General features: G+C 40.5%; 1 protein-coding gene across 1 annotated transcript in view; it reads left to right on the top strand.

Moving 5' to 3' along the window:
• Positions 1-6,765: 6,765 nt before the first annotated feature.
• The window catches only part of MTPN (myotrophin), a 41,610-nt gene continuing 22,449 nt past the window's right edge, over positions 6,766-25,926 (top strand). Inside the window, exon 1 of the mRNA XM_068402313.1 lies at positions 6,766-7,104. Coding sequence (XP_068258414.1) covers positions 7,033-7,104 — 72 coding nt within the window. The 5' untranslated portion in view covers positions 6,766-7,032. The remainder of the gene's footprint in view (positions 7,105-25,926) is intronic.

A 25,926-nucleotide genomic window follows, 5' to 3' on the forward strand; every position in this document is an offset into this window, starting at 1 on the left:
TATCACCAAGGATTCACACAGCTAAAGAACGAACTCAGGGAGAGAGGAGATACTTGTCTTTCATATCCTGTATAGTAAGGTTTAAGATGCATGGACCAAAACTCAAAAATTTTTGGCTAAGATGAAGTAAAACTGTTGCCGGATTCAAAAAGTAAAGGGAAGATATTAGTGTTTCTTCTCTGGTAATCTCCACAGCAGACAAACTGCAACAAATAGTACAAATATGACCAACTAACAAACAGAAAGCCGATCAATTGTCCAATTTTCATCTGTCATTCCCAGATCTTTTGTGTCAGTTTCATAACTTTATCTAGCCTGCTATCAGTTAACTTTATTATTTTCTCCTCAACAGAATGTGTTCTATATAATGATATTTTATATTACTGCTTGGCTATTGTTGCTGAACTAACAGCTGTCATGTATGAATTGTTTGGCATTACACAAAGAGAACACAGTAAATATAAGATCAAACACGCGTTTTTAAATAAAACCTGCAAGGGTACTAATATGTATTCAAGTCTCTTTCTTAGGTTTTAATGTTGTTCTTTTTTTAAATTTGAATAGCTAAATTCATTGGATTGTCTTGTATTCCAGGCTATTTGTGTACTGCATTTATGATTTATATAAGCATAAGTATTATATAATAGTAAAGTATAACTGAAAACAACAATGAATTATGATTTCTTTGTTGAAACAGATAAATGCAAAACTACATTTATATGCAAAAATATATGGCAAATATATGAAGATATATGCAAAAAATAATGATGTTTATATTCCGTAAGTGAGATTCACTTATTGAAGTTCTGGTCAGCAGAGCAGGATGAGTCTATGGAACACTTTAGCAGTTATGTAGGCCTTCAAAACACCAACCAGATAGATAGATGAATTTCATCTCAATGGGAATAACTGGGCTAGAGAAGGCACAGTTCATTGATCTAGCCGACTTCCTGCACCTTAACTGTTTATCACTTCCTGTCTCCTCCAGACATTCAGTGCATCTCGTGCTGCTTCTCAAATTTTCTGGAGGATGCAGAATAGAAATAATCAGTTTTTAATCAGAAAATGAAGCACAGATCCATAGACAACATACAAAGATACGCTATGCTGACAGCGATAATGTTTGTTCTTGCTCGTGATACGTTTGTCTTACACCTCTATCAAAATACAAATGTCAGTTTGTTTAGGGGTCTCGTTTATGCTGTAACTGTTCTGGAGCATGACTTGCATGTTGTGTTGAAACTTCTGCTGATTAGACTCAATGACTATTTTGAAGTAGGGAACGTCATCAAGTAAATGTTTATATCTGAGAAGCCAATGTAAACTCTACGGCTAACCGTTACGACTTTCTCTCAACAATTAACTAATTATCCAACCAGTGAACTTGCAGCCTGCCTAGAGCTTTGGAGGAGATCCTTTCCACAAACAGAAAGTGATTTCACTACTGTGTACAAGACAGACAAGGTGAGTAGAGATGTGTAAAAGCAGTTTCTAGTTTGAGGATTATAATCAAACACAGGTCTCACAGACTTTCTATGTTTAGTACTGCATTTCTTTTAAAATAACTGTAACTTTACAGTGCTTTCAAGAGAAAATATTCTGTTTAAGAAATTCCTTTGCTAAACGCATATTCACTGCATTACTTTCACTCTTTTTTCCTGATTAATATGTCTAAGAACCAAAGTTCTTACATGCATATAGCTTTCTAGGAGTTGGAACTAAACTTGAAAAAAGGAAAAGGAAAAGAAAGAGGGCTAAGACAGTACATGCAGCTTTTAAGGCATATATGACAGCATCCCACAGTTAGAAAATGGTATCAGGTATGGGTTTTTATTTCTGGATGCATGCCTGAGAGATCCAGTATTAGTCACTAAGTAGAAAAAAGCCATTTAGAATTTAGGCCTTAAGTTAGCCGATAAGTGTACCACTAGAAAAGACATGTATCAGGTGGAAGGGGAGAAATGTCTGACTAAACCACGTACTTTAAGTAACAGAACTTAAAGGCAAACAGGGAAGTGTGAAGATTTTTCTGCTTCAGTGATGAGATAGGAGTAAGGATAACACAGGCGAACTGTTGATAAAATTGAAAGACTGGATTCACAGGCTAGTGAGTACAAATATGGCAACAGAAGTGTCCAGCAATGTTTTAAAAAATGTGGTCACAACTGGCTCCTTGATGCATATTCAAATATCTAAGTAAGTATCTTTGATAATGGCTGGTTTTATAAGACACCAGGCGTGACGGTAATACATGGGAAAGGTTTATGTCGTAGGGGCAAAAGGGTTCTGGGACAGGAATTAGAAGGGCTCATTCGGAGAGCTTTAAACTAGATTCGAAGGGGGATGGGGTAGTAGCTGGGCTTGCACCACTGGGGCAACGCTCTAGTGTTGAGGTAGACCAGGAGGCCTCCCATCCCCCTGGGGTGAAATCGGTGTGCTCAGCTCGCTCCCTGAAATGCCTGTACACCAATGCACGCAGCATGGGGAATAAACAGGAGGAGTTGGAAATCCGTGTTCGGTCGGGGGGCTATGATCTAGTGGCAATTACAGAGACTTGGTGGGATGCCTCGCATGACTGGAATGTGGTCATGGATGGCTATGTCCTGTTCAGGAAAGACAGGCCACTAAGGAGAGGTGGTGGAGTTGCTCTTTATGTGAGTGAGCAGCTAGAATGTATTGAGTTCTGTCCAGGGGCGGATCAGGAGCGAGTTGAGAGTTTGTGGGTGCGAATTAAGGGGCAGGCTGGCAGGGGTGATACTGTTGTGGGTGTCTACTACAGGCCACCGGATCAGGATGAGGAGGGGGATGAGGCCTTCTACAGGCAGCTGAGAGCAGTCTCTCAATTACAGGGCCTGGTTGTCATGGGGGATTTCAACTACCCTGATATTTGCTGGGAGGCCTACTCAGCCAGCCATCCTCAGTCCAGGAGGTTCCTCCAGTGCATTGATGATAACTTTCTGATGCAAATGGTGGATGAGCCAACTAGGAGAGGAGCGCTGCTGGATCTTATCCTCACTAACAAGGAGGGTCTGGTTGAAGCGGTGAAGGTTGAGGGCAGCCTTGGTTGTAGTGACCATGAGATGATAGAGTTCAGGATCTCATGTGGCAGGAACAGAATAGCTAGCAGAATCACAACCCTGGACTTCAGGAGGGCCAACTTTGGCCTTTTCAAGCAATTGCTAGGGGAAATCCCATGGGACAGGGTACTAGAAGGTAAGGGGGCCCAAGATAGTTGGTTAGCATTCAAGGACTGCTTCTTCCGAGCTCAAGATCAGAGCATCCCAGCAGGTAGGAAGTCAAGGAAGGGTACCAGGAGACCTGCAGGGTTAAACAGGGAACTGCTGGGCAAACTCAAGTGGAAAAAGAGGGTGTACAGATCATGGAAGGAGGGACTGGCCACTTGGGAGGAATATAAGTCTGTTGTCAGAGGATGTAGGGAGGCAACTAGGAAAGTTAAGGCCTCCTTGGAATTAAACCTTGCAAGAGAGGTCAAGGACAACAGAAAGGGCTTCTTCAAATACATTGCAGGTAAAGCCAACACTAGAGGCAATGTAGGCCCACTGATGAATGAGGTGGGGGCTCTAGAGGCAGAGGATAAAAAGAAGGCAGAGTTACTGAATGCCTTCTTTGCCTCTGTCTATACTGTTGGAGGCTGTCCTGAGGAGCCCCGGACCCCTGAGGCCTCAGAAGAAGTCAGGATAGAGGAGGAATCTGTCTTGGTTGATGAGGGCTGGGTCAGGGACCAATTAAGCAATCTGGACATCCATAAATCCATGGGCCCTGATGGGATGCACCCGCGGGTGCTGAGGGAGCTGGCGGAAGTCATTGCTAGGCCACTCTCCATCATCTTTGCTAAGTCGTGGGCAACGGGAGAGGTGCCTGAGGACTGGAGGAAAGCAAACGTCACTCCAGTCTTCAGAAAGGGCAAGAAGGAGGACCCGGGTAACTATAGACCCGTCAGCCTCACCTTCATCCCCGGAAAGGTGATGGAACAACTTGTTCTTGGTGCTGTCTCTAGGCACATCAAGGATAGGGGGATCATTAGGGGCACTCAACATGGCTTCACCAAGGGGAAGTCATGCTTAACCAACTTGATAGCCTTTTATGAGGATGTTACCCGGTGGATAGATGATGGTAAAGCTGTGGATGTGGTCTGTCTCGATTTCAGTAAAGCGTTTGACACGGTCTCCCACAGCATCCTCGCAGCTAAACTGAGGAAGTGTGGTCTGGATGATCGGGTAGTGAGGTGGATTGTGAAGTGGCTGAAGGAAAGAAGCCAGAGAGTGGTGGTCAATGGGACAGAGTCCAGTTGGAGGCCTGTGTCTAGCGGAGTCCCGCAAGGGTCGATACTGGGACCAGTTCTGTTCAATATATTCATTAATGACTTGGATGAGGGAATAGAGTGCGCTGTCAGCAAGTTCGCTGATGACACAAAACTGGGAGGTGTGGCTGACACACCGGAAGGCGGCTGCACAGCCATTCAGAGAGACCTGGACAGGCTAGAGAGTTGGGTGGGGAGAAATTTAATGAAATATAACAAGGGCAAGTGTAGAGTCCTGCATCTGGGCAAGAACAACCCCACGTATGAGTACAAGTTGGGGACAGACCTGTTGGAGAGCAGCGTAGGGGAAAGGGACCTGGGGGTCCTAGTGGACAGCAGGATGACCATGAGCCAGCAATGTTCCCTTGTGGCCAAGAAGGCCAACGGCATCCTGGGGTGTATTAGAAGGGGTGTGGTTAGCAGGTCGAGAGAGGTTCTCCTCCCCCTCTACTCTGCCCTGGTGAGGCCGCATCTGGAATATTGTGTCCAGTTCTGGGCCCCTCAGTTCAAGGACAGGGAACTGCTAGAGAGAGTCCAGCGCAGAGCCACGAAGATGATTAAGGGAGTGGAACATCTCCCTTATGAGGAGAGGCTGAGGGAGCTGGGTCTCTTTAGCTTGGAGAAGAGGAGACTGAGGGGTGACCTCATTAATGTTTATAAATGTGTAAAGGGCAAGTGTCATGAGGATGGAGCCAGGCTCTTCTCAGTGACATCCCTTGACAGGACAAGGAGCAATGGGTGCAAGCTGGAACACCGGAGGTTCCACTTAAATATGAGGAAAAACTTCTTTACGGTGAGGGTGACCGAACACTGGAACAGGCTGCCCAGAGAGGTTGTGGAATCTCCTTCTCTGGAGACATTCAAAACCCACCTGGACGCGTTCCTGTGTGATATGGTCTAGGTAATCCTGATCCGGCAGGGGGATTGGACTAGATGATCTTTCGAGGTCCCTTCCAATCCCTAACATTCTGTGTTTCTGTGAAGTATCCAGAATTTTAAATATGTTTTCACGAGACTTATTAACTCAGGATTATTTACTCCTCCTAAAAGAGGAAGAAATTGGATTTAGCTTATTAAAAAAATCCAAACTTGCTTACCCTTTCTGCAGACTGTAAAATTAAGCACTGAAAAATTCGTGTTTATGTGTGTACTGGGAGAATTTACAAAACAATGCAACAGCACTTGACAATTTATCTTTCGCAGTTTTTTGGTTTCTTTTCTTCAACAACATTAGGAAAAGGAACAAGGACAAAATCATGTGTTCCAAACCTTCTCAATTTGTAAGTGAAATCAGTAATTAATACAACTTGAAAGGTCATAGATTTTTATTTCCTTCAGAGTAACATTCTAGCTATTTCAACCGAATACCATTTAATCCCTGAGATGAATCTGCAAAGCCCCACATATTTAACATTTCTGTGGTTCAGAAATACAAAGAAAACATAGAAAAATCACGATCTGTATGGCACTACCCCTCCACCCCCCCCTTACAAATTTTCTTTGGCTGTATGGTGGAGTGCCTTCTCCTTCTCATTAATAAGAGCATTGCTGCCCTTAAACATTATCTGTGTATTTTCATTCTGTTGCCAGACTGGGTAGTCATAGCAGAGCAGCTCTAGCTCCAAGGGTGTTCAGGATGATGCTTGCCAGTGGGGGTTAGGAAGAGCGGCTGCCTGCTAGCAGTCAAGTATGATTCATGCAACAAGCTGCATGTTCCATAGGCAAAACATGTGGTTTCAAAAAACAGATTCAACCACCAAGTGCCAACATATTAATTAATTATCACATACTTCCTTTTATGTCTCCCCGCTCATGTTTTGAAAGTATTATGATAATTATTCACACCATGTTCAGTGCCTCGGGTTTTGCAGAACAGCTATATAGACACTCAGTTCCTCAGTGGGAACAGATACTTAAACACGCGGTTCCCCAGGCAGTTTAGGCAGATGCCAGCGGCCCGCCGGCCCAGCCCTCCCGAGCCCAGCGCGGCCTGCTGCGCCCCCGCCATTCCGCAGCATCCCGGCAGAGAGACACAACGCCCCACGCACATCGTCCGCAGGGTCCCGGTCACAGGGTGAGGTAAGCGCAGGGTTGCCCAGGGCTGAGTTCCAAGGGCGCACCTCCCAGCCCGCGGCAGGCTGAGCGGCCCCGCCGGCGAGCTGGCCAGACGCTCGGCGGGGCCCGGGGCAGGCCGCGGAACCATGGCAACCCCCGGGCAACCGGGGAGACGTCGCCAACGGGCCGAAGCCGCGGGGACTTAGAGCGCATGCGTATTCCTCTCGCCCCCCCCCCCCGCCGCACAGTATCTCCGGGAACAGAGGGACGCTTGCGGAGGGCGCATGCGTACAGTGGATGTGGCGGCAGCCTGCGGGCGGCGCATGCGCCCCCCGCTCCCGTGTGGGCGTCTCGGTGGGGTGGTTAGGGGACGGGGCGGGGGAGGAGGGCTGAATGGCAACCGGAAGCGGAAGCGCTGCGCGCAAGTAAACCGCTTTTCCCCGCAGTCAGGCGGGTTCTTTCGTGCTCCCCGCTGCTCCTGTGTCCGGCCTCGCTCCGCGGCGCCGCTCCGTCCCGCCCCACCGCCCGCCCGCCGGCAGCGAGCGGCCGCCAGCCGGGGGAGGGGCTCCTGCCCTCCGCGCCGCCGCCCTCGCTCCGTGGAGGCGCTGCCGGCCCCTCGCCGCCTCGCCCGCCCGCGTCTCTGCTAGGCGGTCGCGATGTCTGACAAGGAATTCATGTGGGCCCTCAAAAATGGAGACTTGGATGAGGTGAAGGACTATGTGGCCAAGGTAGGCGGCGGCGAGGGCCTGGGGTGGGCGAGGCGGTGCTGTGGGCTGAGGAGGGAGGGATGTGCTGGGAGCCTTCAGGGCCCTCCGTTCGGGGGTCGGCCGGATGGGGCTGGAGGGTGCCTGGGGCAGACTGGTTGTGAACTTTGGGCGGTGGTGAGGGTCCAGGCGGTAGGGCGCGCTTCCCCTCCCCCTCCTCGCAGCCCTCTCGGTTTCTGTGCTTCCTCTTTTTCTCATCCGCCGCCCTGCTCCCCTCCGGCCCCACAGTCCACCCTCATGTATGCAGCTGAAGTTGTCTTAGGTCAGTACGTGAAACATTCTGAATTGATAGCAAATATCCTAGCCCTACCTCGCTGATCTTATATGTACATGCATATGTGTGGCCTCGGTTTGGTTATCCTTCCTCTCTGTGCCTCAGGGCTCATCCTTAATAGGGTGATGCTAAGCTACCGGGTGTGCTGAGGCTTAATTCATTAACCTTCTGTGAAGCGTTTTGATATCTAGTTAGTGCGAGTGCTACAGGAACGGTAGACACCTATATAATGGGTGAAAAAGTCTTCAGGTACATTGTAGGAGTTGGAGGCTGGATTCTGTCCTCATTTGTCTTCAGTTGTCGATGAGGTTTGTGAGAAAAGTGCCTGTGCATAAGGGCAAGATTCTGCTTCAATGAATCCTTACTGCTCAGGAATATTGTCTGGAAACTGTTACATCAGAGCAGAGGTTTACAGGTAATTAAGCTATAATTACTTCGATCTTTGAACAAGTTAAAGATTGTCTTTGGGAGCTTGACACGTCCTGACGTATCTTGCTGCAAGGACTTAAGCTTTTCCTACTCTAGTTGACAACTTTGGTTGAAAGTTACCCAAACTTGTAGCGCTCTTGGGAAAAAGAGATGTGTACAAGTACTCCAGCTGCTTTCATACAAAGTCCAACAGCTTAACTTGAATAGTCTTCTCTGACAGTTTCAACTAAGCTACTGGACTTTGCATCAAAGTGGCTGTGCACTCACGTGCTCTACTCTGTCTGCAAAGTGCTAGAGGTAATAACTGGGAATAATATAATTATCCTGCTTCAGCGTTTGTTAATGGTCATACACCCATGTCTATGTAGTAAAGTTGGATACTACATTGATGTGTCTTATTTCTTCTCAGCTTTGGTGGCCTCCAGAGTGTTCCAGCAGCAGATTTGGATTCTTGCTACAGCTTTTACAGGAATTCCATATATATCTAGAGAACTCGCTGTACAGTAGCAATTAATGGATCCTTGTATATCTATTGCTGAGGCAAAAACTTTGGCAGTAGCCTTCTTGAGTCAGTTATATCTACAAGATCACTGCAGTACTAGTTACAAAGCTTTTTTTTTTTTTTCTTTCTATTTCCACCCTTCCTGAGTGGTACTGCAACTCATGTAGCAAATGGATTTATGTGAATACTCTTCATCCGCTTCAGCACAAAGTCAAATACTTAGCTCCATCTGCTACTGAAAGAGACTTGAGCTAGCCTGGAGGATGCTATAGTAAAGAGGCTGAAGGGCATCATCTAACTGCACTAATGAGGTAGAAATCTTTAAAAGAGAGATACTGTCTGTGGTTAGATGATTACAGTAAAAGAAGCCTACAATCCTTGAACAGTCTTAAATTTTAGATCTGCTTCTAATGTAGAAGGTGAATAAGCTATGAGAACTTCTGCTTATTAGTGACCTAATCTTGTTCATTCTTTTCCCCCATTTGCAAATATGCTTTCTATCATCAGCTGTTAAGTATCCTACTTGCTAGTAACACAAGAAATCTGATGTTTTCTTTTCAGTCCATTATGTTTGCTTGACAGACTGTGGGCCAGGAAACTCTTAGCCTGGTTTCCTGTGGAAACAAATCTTAAATGAGCAAGTTTTGAGTGACCCTCTTCCTAATGGTTTGTTAATTTTTTGGCTAATTTTTTTACAGTGGTACAGGTAGATACTAGTGGGTTTTGTGAAACTAAATGAAGTAGAAGGAGGTACCTTCAGGGAAGAAAAGAGTACAAGAATGAGCTTATGTTTTACTGCACAACAGGAAGTGTGCATTGAGTAGGGGCAGGAGAACTCTATAAATCCTCTGACTGTAGGAGGAGCCTCAGCTGGAACTTCACATTTTTGGTTCCTAAATTAGTGAAATATGTGAGGGCAAATTGTGCTTCGGTACTTAAAGTTCTCAGAAAAGTATCTTTTCCATGCTGCATGTTCTCTTTTGACTGTCTTCCTTATCAGTTATATGGCTTCTGCTCCCTACTGCGTTTCTGTATGATTTAATGTTCAGGAATTTTACTTATATAAACTTTGCAGTAAGTAGAAATTTCCTCTCCCTGTAATGTGGGAGGCAGTCCTACATATTTTACAGTCTGCATCTTCATAAAATGCTTTCTGGTCTGCCTTCCTGAAACTTTTGATTTCCAATTTCATTTGTTTTGTTTATTGTTCTAGTCTTGTTTCCTCATTAGTTGATTGGAAACAATCAACTAACTAGTCTTGTTTCCTCATTAGTTGATTGGAAACAATACAGCTTTTAACTATAATCTTGCAGTTTTGCTGCTGTTTACAACATAAAGGGTTTGACCTCTGATTTTGTTTCATATCTGAATAGCAGGGCTTGAAATGCTAACTAGATGACCCTGGGCACTTCAAAAATAATAGTATAAGTGGATGTCATCAGTGAGGCTATAAGAGTTGAACTCTGATAATCAGTCATGGCTTGTGTGTAATAAGCTGTGGAGGTTTTGTCTTTAGAGTCATTAGCGTCTTTTTTTTTTTTTTTTGTCTCAGATTTGGTTAATAGGTACCAAGAAAAAGGTAGCTTAAAGGCTCTCAAGACTTTGATTCAAACAGTCTTGTTTGAATCAAACTTTGTTGAAGTTTAAGGTGAAACTTAAAGTGTAATATGAAAACCTTTCTCTTCAATGACATGGTTTATCCTTTTTAAGTAGAGAAAGTTTCTGCCACTTCAACAGTTCTTGGGCAAAGAAAGGATACAGAGGCAGAAGGAAGAGTCTCCGTTTGCATTTTATGTATTTCCATGTAAAGAGATCTTGCATTCTCCTAAAGATACTTTGTTTGGAAAGAATCTTTCACAGAAACAGTAGTTTTGAGGGGTGGCAGTGAAACAGACAAAAGCCAAATGATACTGCTTTGTTGCTTAGCAAAAGAGATCTTAGTGCTGCCAGTCTATGCATTTGGAAGGCTTCTACTTGATAAAAATGTGAAAGATTATTTGTACAGTTTGAGTAGTCCTGTAAGACATTTCTTTTTTGTAAGAAACATCCTATTAGTCTCTACATTTCTCGACTTGTAATCGTGTCAACTTTTTCTTTATGGTAAATGCTAATTTCTACTGTACTGTAGTGAGCGTGTTACTCTTGCAGTTAAGTATGGTGTCATCTGTTTTTATGATGACTAGGTTAAAAAGTATTTTTTACTGTTTTCTTTCTTTGTCTTCCTTTTCAATATAGCCAGCATATGTTGGCTTCAGAGGTGTTTTTGCAGGAATTGAAGGAATTCTGCACTCTTCCCACGTACATCCACTCAAATTTTTAAAATTCCACAAGAAAGCTAAAGCTTTCATAGGAATGGATGAATCAAGTGTGCAGTTAAATGGGTGAGGAGGACCCACGCAGATTAGAGAAATTTGCTTCCTTCAAGGGAGGGAACAGGGGGTTAAAAAGTACTGGTTAGAAGAAGAGCAGGGTATATTAAGCCTACAGAACTTCTTAACATGAATGGTGTTTGCTCTTTTTCTTTTTCTTTATCCTCCTTGCCCAGTGGAGTGAGATAAGCTGTACAATTGCTTAAAAAGACTTCTCTATCAACATGTACATGTATGTTTCCAGTTGGCAGTAGATTTCTCAGGCTAGGTATAATCCCCATTCAGTGACTAGGCACAAGGTTTTTGGCAAGATAAACTTGGATTTGTAAGAAACAGGTTACAATAAATGTTTGTTCTAGAGTAATTTCATCTTCCATAGCTTAGCTGAGAATTCCTCACATCGTGAGTTGCTGTAATCCCCTACACGGTTGCCTCCTAAATGTACCACTGCTGACAGTTATGTTTGGTAAATCAACTAACTTAATACTATAAGCAGACAGGACAGTCAACCAAACTGAAAGCACCAGATTTTTACTGCTGAGGGGACTGGGAGGTTGAAGTGATGGCAGGCTGTGCAATGAATGTTCTTAGAAAGTATGTATATGCTATGTGTGCCTAGTAGGCATTTCTGGTGTGGAGCCTTGTTTTTGAAGTAACAAACCAAACAACCAAAACTAAATCCTTAGAGGACCTTCAATAACTCAGCTGGAAAACAGCAACTACCTAGCATCCTTCACAAAATTGTGATACTACAAACCATCTTGCAATTCTTTGGGATATAATGATGGTTGAATATATGTCTTGAGATATGAGGAAAACTTGACTACTGCAAAATGAACTGGGAAGTCTAAAACAAAAACATTGTTTAGAAATACCTTTCTTAAAAAGAGGTAGCAGTCAGGGCTGTAGTTAAGGTCTAAGTGTTGTGAGAAAGAGACTTAAATATGTCTATGAGAAGAGTGATTAGAATGGGGAAATAGCTTTTAACTCTTGAGGGTCTGTTGAAATGACTTCTTCAGGAACAAACAAAATGAAAATGAACACTAAAATGGTCATTATATGTGAGTGCATTACTTGAGTTACACATTAACCGTAACATGGATACATTGAAATTCACCTTGTCTCACTGTGTTGAATGCTGAAGTACACCACCTTATTGCAGCTACATGGATATCTGGATTGCCTCTGGTTCAGAAACAGTTTTCTTGCTCTTAAGTGACATGGAGGCTGAAAGCCCGACTGGGTTACAGTGCAGTGTAAGTATACCTGAGTAGTTTGTCCAAGAGAGCATCAGGGCTAGCACTGACCTGTGAGCTGCTGGACTGAGTTTGTTCCCTGTGGAGCTTCTTGGATATCTCTGTATTGTAACTCCTCAGTGTTATGCCAATACTTGTACTATGTGGGTTTTTCTTTATCTGGAGTATTCTAGGCCTTCTGTTATTTTCCTCTTGATTACTGTCGAGTGTACTGGAGTGTGATTGCTAAAGATACAGCTTTGTTTTACTGTTTAGTTCTACTTAAACTTGGTGTTAAATTTACATTTGTAAATTTGAACATGATAACAAAAACTTCCTTTTATAAAACAAGACATTTGCTTGCTACTGTAACCTGCTGTTAGCAGGTTCCATATTCATGGTAGAGTTACTCCTAACTAAAATGCTGTCAATGTACTAGAAAAAATTTCAGAAGAACACAGCATGGCAGCTACTTTTTAGTAGTGGGTACAGTAAGACATATGAGGTTGATGAAAAAAAGCTTTTCGGGATGGCTAATTTCACCAATTTGATCTGAAAGAGTCTGAGGACATGTGGCAAAGAATTGCTCACAAATATTATTGGTTTGTGCATTAGTCCTTTAAGTAGTTTATAGGAACAGCATGGAGTAACAAACTTACCTGTAAACCTGGCATTGTGGTGAATGTATGACTTGCTGACTGAATGAACATCCCAGAATTCTCAAATCTGTCTGTTTTGTAAGGGTACAGATATAACTGATTCTGAAGCCATTTTCATCTGAAATGTAAATGGAGTTCATAAGGCTGATCGTGAATGTGCAACTGCTAAATGTAGCAGTATCATTCTGAGATGTTGATGTCAGGCCTATGATCATTTTATTCATTCAGTTGGCTTCTGTGCTCTGAAACTCTTGGTAGCTTTAAGCGATTGCCTGAGTATGTGACTCATGTTTGACTTTTTTATGCTTAAATAAAGAATTAAGAACTTCCTTATTTGTTTCTGTTTGGGCTGTTCTTATCATGCAGATTTGTCCTGTGTCTAATTGGTGTTTGCTGCAAAAAATAGAGGGTGATCAAAATCAGATTTTAATAAGACACCGAATTTAAATTTTTCTTGCTGAAAGTTTTATTGATGTATTCTATTCCCTAAACTGAAAGCAAATTTTATCTCTGCTGGGAATATATCCTGATTTGTCTGAGTTTGTGGTCTTTAGCATATGCATTACTAAGTATGACAGTACAAAGTTAGGAATAGGTTATGAATAACAAGCAGAGAATTCAGTGGTTTGAGGAAAATATTTACTTTTAGTACTGCTCCTTTTCTTCCCACCCTCTCTTATTCTAACCTCAGTTTTCCCTCTTGTATCAGTTTTATCTTTACTAAATCCTCGTTTTTCAAGCCTAGCTCTTGTCTTCCAATTCAGTTAATTTTGATTTCAACAGGAGGGCATACGGAAGATGAGCTAAGCTTTCAAAAAGTCCAAGAGAACAGTTCTGCAGTGGTTTGTATTCTCTATTTAGAATAATATGTGGAAAGTTGTGTTAGTTGTGAAGGTTATGCATTGCCTTTTGACTTGAGTGCCATGGAATCAGTGAGTCATGCAGGGCCACATAAGTAAAAATACTGAATGAATAGAACTTGCAGCAGTGTCAAAATGCATAGATAAGGAATCCCCTGGACAGGTTGCAATAGACAGAACAGCTTCTATATGCTTATTCTGAAGGAGCATGTGCTTAGCTGTTAAAGTGTCAGGACTCGAAGGTCAAATATTCTACCCAAGTTTAAGCAGAACATAGTAGACTCGGAAATGCAGGATTCTCAAGTCCAAGAATTTTTGAGACTGAAAGGCACGTTAAAGGTGTAGATGAAAAGTCAGAAAAGAAAATTTAGAAAAGATACAGAAAGCCAGGGGTTGTATAAAATTGTATTGCTTAAGTTACATATTCACTTTATGTGCATCCCAGCTGAGTGTTCTTAGCGGGTTTTTTTATGGCTTTATGTTTATGCTTGTTTGAACTTCTGAATATGTGTCCAGACAAAAGTGTGAACAGTTATTTCTTAGTACCTAGTTTGCACAGTTCCGAAGTTGAAGGTCTGTATTAAGTTATTCTTAATTTCTCTCCCCCGCCCCAGCAAAAGCTCCACCTTGAGTGTTGTATTTACCAGCCAACAGAATTCTGTGGAAAGAGGCAGTTGTCATTCGTGTAGATAGATCTCCTGTTACTAGGACAAAAGCATTAACTGGAATTAATAAGTGCTGATAACCGACTGGTCTTATAAAACAATTGTTTTTCTTACAAGTTGCAGTTTCAGCAGTTTTGAACAATTAGATGTTTTTCTGCTTTAGCTCATTATGAGGAGGGATAGGTACAAATTAGCACAGCTCATATTGAAAAGAGTTTGAAATTTTTATTGGATGCTGAATATGCTATTGGCTCTTTTCTTTTTACTGCATATTGATGCTAAAGCATATGTTGAGTGGGACCACCAATCGCAAATTTCGCAATCGCATGCCAGAGATGGGGAGGGAAACAATGGTTTCCTTTAAATGTTTAAGCGACTGTTATCTGTGGTGCTCTCTCACAAAGTGAAGATCTGTAGCTCTGACTTGGAAAGCTATCAGTATTAATAAGTCCTATTGAACAAGTTACAGTTCTTAGTTCTCAGTCTGACTGGAATGTATCTGTGTGTGTTTTGTTTTTTTGGTGTGTTTTGTACAGCAAATAACTTGATGCTATCCTGAAAGCAGTTGAAATCCTGATAAGGGAGAGTAGGACAGGAAAGAAAAATATGGAGTTGTAAACTCATAATGCCGTAGGCGCATGAATGTCTTTGAAGTAGCTTGGGGGACTTGGGTTTTGGTGCATTTTAGCACTTTGCCTGTTTTTATGGTCTTTATTAGTCTTTTGTATGCAATGTAATTCTGTAGTTCAGTACAGATGATACATAATATGCCACAGGTTATTGCATTTCTGCAAAAAAAAAATTTTGTAACTTTCTTGCTGCAACAAGAATTAGACTATTGTCTAGATTTTTGTCTTTGCTTATATGCATTGCTGCCTTCCTCACTGGTTACAAGCCAAAAGGGAAATGGTGAAATCACTTTACTTAGCCTTCAGCTACACTTTGAAAATCAAATAGAGTAATTGCGTGCAGTGGCTAATAGGCTGAACAGACCAAAGCATCACTAGAAAGGTATTCTGGAGATTTGCCTGACATACTTCCAGCCAAAGTTCAAAGAATATTCTAAAGTGTATCTAATTATGGAGTCAGTTTATAAAACAGAATTGTGTGCTCAAAGTTTCTTATGAGCTAAGATCAAGTCTTGATAATTATTGTTGAATGACTGGTACTTTCTTTCCCCAAACTCCAGTAATATATGAACTTGCTTGTTAACACACTTGTGGCCTATAAATTAGTGATTAGCTTCAAGGAGGAAAGATGAGCTGGAAGGCCATTTGAGACAAGATAGAGAGCTGTCCATAAAACAGTTACCATCAGCATATCTCTTCTAAACTGTTTTGTTAATGATGCTGTGAATGCAAATACCATAGGCAATAAATGTTTAAGAAGGATTTTTGTTTGTTCAAAGACACTTCCAATACTTGATTCAGGCAATGCAGTTGGGAGGAGGAGGTTTCAAGTTCTTATATTAAAAGGATGAATCAGGAGAGTTCTTGTGAGGTGAGATCTGCATTTTTGTGTATGCCCTGTATAAAAAATTTTGCAGGTTCCTTTGTTTCCAAGTGAGGCATTTGGGAAAATCTTTTTATTGGATTGCTGACTTTTCAATAACTTCAATAATAGTATTAGCTCTTCTTTGTCTAAAGGGATGGACATTTAGCATGGTTTTAAAAACTTCAATTTGGCCTGTAATAAAGCATTAATTAGCTGTTACTTAATTTTATCTTGGAGATAGTAATTCAACAGTAAACACATTTAATTTCAAAATATGTTCCTTTAATTAGAGAATAACATGAAATACAGTCTTTAGTCCAATTCTTGTGACAAGCTAGTAGACTGTATTTAGTAAAGCATTTTCAATAGTAATGCCTGGTGAAATCTGAAGAAAATAAATAAACCATCTACAAAAATTAACCTATATCAATATTGGGAAGTTTTAATGGAAGTATTACAGCGAAGCTGAATACTCCAAGTGTATATATTTGGTTTACAGAGCCATTCTGTGGATGTTAATGTGTATGGTTTTTTATGTATATACTGCTTAGAAAGCAGCATGCATTTTGTGCATTTAAAAATAGCTTTTCAGATGAAGTTTTTTACTTCCATGTTTTGTTTTTCCATGATTCCAATCATCAACTGCTTCAGCATGTCAACAAAAATCTGTATTAAGGCACAAAACTTCTACACTACTTTTGATATCTCATATATTTTTATGCATTGCTGTGTAAAGAAAATGTAAACTCAGTGTGCATGGGAAAACAATTCTTGTTAATCTTATATGAAAACTTATTTAGAAGCTAAGCTTCATTGCTTTGCGTTTGACAGAATGTTTGATCTTGCCTTGGACATATGCTTTGTTCAGACTCTAGAGAACTAAGTCATGCTTATGATGCTAAGCCCCAATTATAACATTTAAATTCAGTATTTTTTTAACTATAGCAGTAATCTTTGGAAGATTTACTCATCTTCCTGTTTATCCTCTCTTATCTTCATGAATACAACCTTAACTTTGAGAACTCCTGTTATTATTATGTGGGGTTATTTTTTAATTATTGTTATTTTTTATATGACGCACAGAAGTCAAAGTATCAAGCTGGCATCAATTGAAACTGAAACCCAATAGCTGGCATTTACAGTTCTCCTGGAAGGAAAACAGTTACTTCCTGTGCATTCTTTGGGCAGTGTGTACTAAGGATTTTAATACAGATGTTGATGTTGGGGCTTTTACAGTAACTGAAAATACTTTAATTCAGAGATAGCAACTAAGTGCAGATTGGACGACAATGGCTTTTATTTCTTCGTTCAGCTGGTTAACTTGTGGAGCAATGATCTAACGATGGAAATAGCCTGAATCCTATTACTAAACCCTTGGATTGCTTTATCCCTGAACTTAGTATTTTACTCTAATACAAACTTAGTGGCACAAAGGAAGTGAAGCATGATGCAGTGTATTTTTATCTGTCCAAACTTGCTTTCAGAATTTCGTGACTAGATGATCTGAAATGTTAACATTGAGTTTATGTGAAACTACATGAGCAGGTATTTTGTAGGAATTTTTTCTGTTTTGATAGCATCATCTGTTGTCAGTCTGCTGATGGTATAGTACTGAATTACTGAGAGAGACCTCATCTGATTTCTGGTTTAAGTATGGTTGATGTCTGCTGTTTAGTAATCACCTGGCACCCATGTGGGCTGGAATGTTTTCTACTTAGTATACTGTTAAAGTGGGTATCATCCAAATTGGATCAAAATGCAGCAGTGTTTAAGCATGGAGTCTGGCCAGTCACTTTGGGAGGAAAAACCCTTCTAGGCCAGCTCAGTGTTGCCTGTGAAAATGGACACTGCGCTGTGTTCAATGGATGCAGTACTTAACACGTCTCTTTAAAGTGAACGTTAGTTTTACATCAAGGTATACAGTCATTAGATCTGGCTGTGATTCCTTAAGAATTAGTGGTTAGATGGTTTTATTTTTGGTTGCGTCCCCTGTATCATGTCTGATAGGCAAACCCTGGTTCTATAACTAAAGCATTTTAACTTTAATTCCAAATTCTAACAATTTTTCTAAGCAGAGGTAGCTTAAACAGTCAATGATCAGACACTTTCTTAGCTCATGATCCAGAATATTTAGCGCAGTAACATTAAGCAATTAGAGTATACTCTGGACAGAGTGTCTTTTGTTAGAAGTAATAATACCTTTGTTTGAAACAACTTATTCTGTCAGAACTAGTTGCTGCCATTACTCTGAGCTGTTGTGTAACCGAGAGGTGAGTGCTTTTGGACAGAACTTCTAAATAGGAATTCATAAGAGCTAAGAGAAACTGCAAAACTGGTCCTTTTATTCCTGTTTCATCACTTGCTAATGCAAATAGTGAGTGATTTCCACAATTTCTCACTCAAATTTAAATTAAGAATTTAGTTTAGGAGAACAACTGTTTTCAATAGTGCACATATTTGCCACATCTCTGAAGCTGGGATTGTAGCACGCGTTTCTAGAAGCTGTAGCTAGGAAACAGTAGGTTCATCACTGTTCTACAGAACAACTCATGTATCAGGTTTGTTTGTCTCTAAAAATGCTGATACAACTGAAGCACAGATGGCTCAGTAGTTCAGTTTATTTAGCAGTTTGTTTCTGGAATTGTATTCTTTTGATGGAGACAAAGGACTTCAGATTGCATTTGATTATGGTGGATAGGCTAGATACTTGTTTACCACTAACAAATAAAACCTGAAAAGTATGCTTGTTAAGTACCTTTTTGTTGGCTTAAGCCAAAATAAGTGTAGGGGTGCTTATAAACACTTTTCAGGGTACCCTAAATATACCATATCAAGGTAGGCAAAATCTAGCATCAGGTTCATGATTCATTTTCTTAACTTGTGTAGACCAAGTGTTAGTGTTAGCAGCTGAGGCTTCTATCAAAGCAGAGAATTGCAAAGTAGATACCCATTTTAAACATAAATGGAAATCTACATCTGTCTGCTCTGGTTGTAGAACTTGCTGCAAAGTGTCAACTGGAGAGACTCGTGCTATCATCAGAACAGATACCTCTCTTTGATAAACCTGTGAGGGTCTTTTAGAAAGAATGTTATGCTGAAATTATTTGAATAGCCATTTTCAGCTTTTTAAATACTGAAACTCAGATGGATGTGGCAAGCAAAACTATAAGCAAAGACTAGATGTGGATCCAGAACAGCAATGAAAACTTGCTACTGATGTCTGCAGTCTTCCACAGAGATTTAACTTTTTGTCTTCAAGAAGTTCCCTTCTCAACATCTGTTAACCTGATTTTTGCTTTTTGATCATCATCTACAGGATTTCTTTTGGACGTTTTTGCTATTTCTGATTGTTTCAGTAAGATTCAATAAGAGGAAGACATCTTGTCCCAAATATTCCCCAAAGCATGCAGGTTGGAAAGAAGATAGCTGGGAGAAAATTCCTTGTTGCTCTAAGTCATGAAATCTAGTGAAGGGGGAATAAAAAACCTGGCAGTGTCAAAAAGGAATTATTAAGCATCTCCTACTGTGAACACAAAGATAATCATTAGAAAGGCTTAGCTAATGCAGTTGCTGTCAGCTGTTAAACAAAAACCAAAGAACTTCTAGATCTTCTGAAATTCTCTTAAGTGGAAAGTAGTATCCCATACAATAAATCTATGTCATTTATTTAGTAGACTGAAAGTAAGTAATTTTTGAAAATATAAAGGATTTAAATGAAAACTTGGATCCTGCACAAAATTTTTGCGGTTGCTGTGGGAAACTGCCTACTTGCAGTTACAATGAGTTGATTTCTCAGCTTTGGTGGGAACTTACTGCTGGTTTTTAACTGAAGAAATCTGCTTCAAAATCATAAACAAGTCACAAGTTACAACACTTAATCTTTTTCCTTTCCTTTCTCTTTGGACTTAACCCAGCCTTTGAGTTATTAGTTACTTCACTGTGTTCCAATCTTGCTCTTAGGCTGAATATTGACCAGGAGCAACAGGGTCATTTTTCTTGTGAATCAGAAGATAGAGACAAGAAAACTTGAGACTCAATAATCTTGCTGGGCAGAATATATAGAAAACTGTTACTTCTTCTTAGGCCTTCTGCGTAGTTGGCTGAGTAGTTTTTTCAGTTCATTGGGTTGAGTGGAAATGTGGAATTTATCTTTTTCATCTGCTCTGCCCAGTTCTTAGTTCTGCAATCCCTGAAGTGTCATGTTAAGAGTATTTTCCTCTTACAGGAAAAAAAATATACAAAAATTTAAATTGGTCATTTGAATTGTTCTTGTTTCTAATTAATAAAAATGGACAGGAATGTGAAAATGGCATGTTAGTCTAGGGTTATGATGAAATACCCAGAAACTTACAAAAGTGTTTTCCTTGTCTAAATTACTAGACTAGTGGTTCTGTTATCTTCAGGTTTGTATTAAGACAGCTGATGTAAGGGTATGTCTACTGTAGCAATTTAAAACTGAGTTAGTTTCAGTAATGAATGCAGCTATTGAACCTCTCTGCTCAACCCAGCAGAAACTGCTTCAGGCTAGTGCTCCGTTTCAGTTATCATGACAAAACTTCTAGAGAAAATTGTATAACCAGCTTGGAAGAAGAGATTAGTTTATTGTCCCTGCTACTCAAAGGTGTTTTGAGTAGTGTTAATTTTAACAGTTGAAAACTAGAAATAAGTTTTTTGGGAAAAGCCATTAGGCCTGACTTACTGAATTCATTTTAAGGGTGTTTCTATCAGTAATTTCCAAGGACCTGTGAAAGTGCTAGTGTGGATTTTGGCTGGCTAAATCAGTTTATATCTTGGCAGGAATGAAAACTACTGTTTCAAAGTCAATGCTGCCTTTTAGACTCTGGTTTTTTTCTGTGGGAGGTGGGGGGGAACTCAGTGGAACTACACCACTTCAAAAGACTGGAACATTGTGGGATCATTGAACTGAAGGCCTGAAGTGCAAGCCAGGTGAATACTTTTATATAGCGAGCTCTGTTGTTAAGAACTGGTGTTCTATACTGCTGTCAGATTTTTTTGACATATTTTGCAGAAATATGTATATTGTAACAAGACACCTACAATCCAACTTTGAGTTAAGGTTAGCAGTATGTGAATCAGCTCTTTGGCAGTCATTAGATGAGAACTAGCGTTACAGAATGGAGTATGTATAGAACCACTCCAGGGGCAGACTGAGGAGGATAAAGGCACTCTCCATCAGGTCATATGAGGAATCTCGTCTCTCTGCACATAAGTCCAAGGAATGTTTCAATAGTGAGAAAATTTCAATAGTAAGAAAATTGGGGTAGTAGCACTTGAGTTTTTAGTGGTAAACCTCAGCTTAGTTTTTTGTGATGGCAAAAGTAAAAAATGAGAGCTTTTTTTGTGTTTGAACTCAGTGCTCAATTTTAGTTTTTCTCAAGTCTTTAAAGAAAGTTAATTGAAAACCAGGGTATCTGAGGTTCAGGTTCTCTGCTTAGGCAACTGATTGGTGGAGGAAGAATTCAGGGGAAGCGAGCTATAAAATTCTGTTTCTGTGATGGAAGGTCAAATTGCCTTTTTTTGATGTTGCTTGAATGTAGATGAGATGACACTGCAGCCTGTCTAAATTAAAGAAGGTTAGGATGCTTCAGGGACTTCTCTTTGCATTCTGGGACTTAATCATGACAGCATGAGAAAAGTTGTTGAGAGAGTGCTTTTCAAGACTATTACTTGGGCATACAACTTATGTCTCTGGTCACATATTTTGAGGAATCTCTAACCAATACAGAGTTACACAGAAGGTGAAAGCAAAATGGTCCACTGGAAGGAATGGAGAAACATTGCACAAATGTGCAGGGGTGGAGGTGTGACAGCCAAAGTGCAGTTGAAGTTGAAACCAGCAAGGCATCTGAAGGGCAGTAGAAGGGACTAGGGCATTGATAATGAAAGGAAGGCAAAGAAACATCTGGACCTACTGGTTTATGGAGCAGAGGACCTAGTGGTAAAATATGTAAAAGTTTTTTTGCCTCTGTTCTTATTGGTAAGGCCTTCAAGGTCCCTCCACCTATTAAGAGAGACTTTGGTAATGAAGTACTATCCATGTAGAGGAAGACGGAGTTAGGGAATTCCTTAAGCAGGTTGGGGATACATCAGCCCACGGGATCAGATGGGATGCATCTGAGGGTGCTGACAGATCTATTTGATGTCTTTGTGAGGCTGTTCTGTCATCTTTGAAAGGCCGTAGTGGTTGGGGAATGTTCATGATGAATCTGAGAAACCAAACATCACACTTGTGTTCAAGAATGGTGAGAAGGAACATCTGGGGAACTGTAGGTAGGTCAGCTTAGCCTCAGTCTCTGGAAAGGCTATGGAGCAAATCCTCCTCCTTCTCCTGCTAGAACCCATTTAACAGGACCTTTGCTGTAAGGCTACAGTGAGACCATGTCGAAGTTTGTGGTATATGGACTGGGTAAGCAGACTGTAAGGTTGGTGGAAAATTGGCTGAGCTGTTGAACTCAAAGGGTTGTGATCAGCAATGTGACTTCTAAGTGGTGTCTTTTTAGCAGAGGTATCCATCAGGTTGATAATTGGTAGTATTGCTTAACATCTTTATTGATGACCTAAGCAATGGGATGTCTTTACTGGTCAGGACAATAGGACAGAAAGAAGTAAACCCATGCACCTGTACAAGCTGGGGACCAATTGGCTAGGTAGGAGCTTTGTAGAAAAGAACTTCAGGGTCCTGGTGGACATCAAGCTGCAGATGAGTCCTCAGTGTACCCTTGCATTATTGAAGGCCAGCAGCCTACTGGGCCATATTAGCAAGAAAACGGCATGTTGAGATAAATTTTTCCCTTCTTATGACTTCTGAGGCTGTGTATGAGTACTATGTCCAGTTCTGGGCTTCCTACTACAAGAAGGCATTGACATACTGAAACACGTTCAGAGTCAAAAGTTTGGGGACCGTCAGGATTGTTGAGGACATACAAGGAGGTGCTGTTAGAATTGTGGTGGTTTTTTTGTTTGGGTTTTTTTTTCTGAAGAAGAAAAGATAAAGGGAAGACTTTATTGTTGTCTTTCTGTACCAAGGATAGGATATAGAGAAGGTTGCTTAGTTGCACAGTGAAGGTGTAAGAGTCAACAGTTCCAGTTGGAATTTAAGAATAGTACGAAATTCTAAGAAATTCCAGTTAAATATAAGAGAAAAGTAATTCACTGTGAGGATTATCAAGCTGTGGGAAGGTCTGCCTAGAGAATTTGTGGAATTCTCCATCCTTGGAGGTGTGTGGACCTCAGCTGGGCGATATCCTGAGCAGCTTGATCTGATTGGACCTACTTCGAGCAGATGTTGGACTAGATAATCTCCAGAGTTCTCTTTCAGACTTAAATAGTCTGTGATTTAATGAGTCAGTAAACTCACAAGCTTGTAGAATTAAACTGTCCTTATATTTTTGGATTATTAGTCAGGTCTCAGGAAGTGTGGTATTGAGTTTCCCCTCATTACTGCCAGTGTTGATGACCCATGGATTAGTTTAGCATCATCTTATGTTTTCGCTGTTACAGCAAGTAGAATAAGGGCAGAAGTTTTTGTTTGACTTAAAATATTCTTAAGCTCACAATGATTTTAGAAATTGTGGAATGATTGACCTTGAAGAATAAAAGTATGTAGAAAATACGTTTTTTTTTTCAGTTGTTTCTGCTGTATTGCTTTTAAGGATTCTCAATCAAGGGGTTTGGATCTGCAGTGCTAGAGAGGTAACTTTTGGATTAGCGGAGCCCCATAGCTGAAATGTGACAGCAGGAAATAGTTGAAGAGGCTATGAACGTACAACTGACACAAACACAGGTTAAGCAGTGAACTTTGGCTTAAATACTTAAAATACAGCCATTTGGAAGGATACAAGTAGAATTACAAAGATAAATATATTTTTATCTTCAGAGTACTTAAGTTGTGTTTTTTTCTGTTGGTTTTTTTTTTTAGAGTCTTTCCAGAGATGGTTGAATCTGGAAACAGTTATACTGGAGAATGATTGAAGGGGTGTGAGCTGACTTGAACTTTGAGAAAAGGAAGGAGAGTATTAGGGGAAGATTAATACACATTAGTTCCTCCACACCCCCCACATCCCCATTGTGGAAGTGCAAGATTGTCTGCTAAACCCTGTTTGAATATATGGCTAATATTTTTTTTCAAGGTATGGTTTGTCCAAGTTTGCTCTCCCTTCAGAAGACTGAGGAATACGCTGCTATTAAGTGAATTCAAAGCTGAGGTTATCTATATTCCACTTAAAAACATAAATCTTCCTATTTCAGGCAACAAGTTAGGTGTAAAAACTAAAAATGAGTTAGGTTTGAAAGAAAGATTTCATTCAGAGTATACCAATATATTTGGTATTCTATTTTGCAACAATTCTGCTGTCTCCAGATTGTATCCAACAGCATAAATTACAGTTTACTTCTGTCAGTTTCATTTTACAAAGTTAAAATTAAATTTGGACACCTGATCATGTATTTTCAATCAAAGGGGGATCTCTGGATTCCAAATATCACAATGTAAGAAACAGTTTTACATTTCAGTTACACTTCCATCAGTGTTACTGGGTGTATCAAAGCTTACCTAGCTATCTGCTAAGAATTTATTTCTTTTTTTTTTTTTTTAAGACATGTCGTGAAGATGAACATAGACAGCAGATGCTACACTGAATTTCACCTGTTTGTTTTCAAATGTTTCTTCTGGCATAAAATCCCAGGAGGATTTTTTTTTTTGTTACACCATGCACTTTGAAGAATGTTGCTAACATTGCGTAAAGGAATATTACACATGTGATCCTTCTGATATAAAGGCCATGCACTGTGATGTGACAAAGAAACAAAAAGGTGCAATACCTAAGGTACATCCACACGTATTTGCCTATTGTTCCTACACCTGAGGAACGTAAATGCTCAAAACCTGAGACACTCCTGCTTTCCACGAGTTGAATTCTTAACATCTTTTGCTGTAGATCTGTACAATGAGATTGGTTTGAAATACTTCTGATGAACTATCTCACTTAATCTCTTTGTTGAATTCTTAAAAACAAATATTCTAATATCTAATACTCTATAAGAATGGCCATCCTTTGTATGCGAAGAGGTGAAAGTAATGCAACAGACTGTACAGTGACTTCATCTTTTCCCAGAATAATGGAGACAGGAATTACCCAGTCGTGTAGCTCCTGTACGATGCTTCCCTGCACTCTGAGGACATCTGACTGCTTGGAATCTGTTTTCCTTCATTAAAATTGGAATGAAAGGAGTATGTGAAATGGGGAGATGAAGTTATTTCTGCATGACAGGATAAGTGCAGGTGGGAATATGGAGTTGTTTCTAAATCTGAAAGAGCATTTTAATGCCACCAGTATTACAGATACTGCTCTACTAATACAGTTAACCTATGCAATAGGATTTAATGAGGTCACAATTTTGAGTTTCTATTCCTGTGATAGAACTGCAGTGTAAATCCCAGCTACTTATTTCTGGTGTGTTCAGGTGCCAAGTGGTGAATCAGATGAAGGAGCAGATTCAGCTGGAGAGAAGAAAATGATCAAGTTAATCCTCAGACTGATTAGTTCCCTCATTGGATTAATTGTTCAGGCACTAGTTCTGATGCAGGGGTGGGAAGGATCAAACTGTGGCTAGGCATAGTGATACTGTAACGGCTACATGGGAGAAAATCGATGCTAAACTAATGGGTGAGCTGTGACATTAATAGCATGGCAGTAATGTTCTAGAGCAACACTACTGGCAAACCACAGTGCCCAACTGAATAGCTGGTTCAGATTCTATTTCAGTTGATGTGCCACTGCAATGTAAGACTGTGATTGAAGCACATGGAGTATGCTGTGGGGATGCTAGAGTAGCACTAGATGAGTTTAATTTATCTCATTTGACTTTAAGTGTTGATGCTTTTGAAACTGGCAGGAACTTGAAAAGGAGGGAGTTAGCAGGTAAAGCTAGGCCAAGGGAGGCATGGAATACAGTCTGTGTAATAAAGCCTACAGAAAAGACAGGGGCTGTTCAAGGACAGTGTCAGTTGTGTGGTTAAATAATCTGCCTGGAAAACAATGAACTTTAAAACTTTTAATTTATAACTAAACTTGTTCATTCAATATTTTCTATGAGCTGATGTCATAATGTGCATTAGGGACAAAGACAGTGAAATCTGATTCATCCTTTTAACTAGGACTGCAAAAGAATAAGGAATTAAATTTGGCAGAAGTTATTCAAGGCAGCTGTTAAGGTGCAGATCCTTCCAGATTACCCTGGGACATCCAGGAGGCATGACAGGAGGGCAGCTTGGCTGTC

Source organism: Nyctibius grandis, chromosome 5 (genome assembly GCF_013368605.1).
Source record: "Nyctibius grandis isolate bNycGra1 chromosome 5, bNycGra1.pri, whole genome shotgun sequence".
Taxonomy (NCBI): domain Eukaryota; kingdom Metazoa; phylum Chordata; class Aves; order Nyctibiiformes; family Nyctibiidae; genus Nyctibius; species Nyctibius grandis.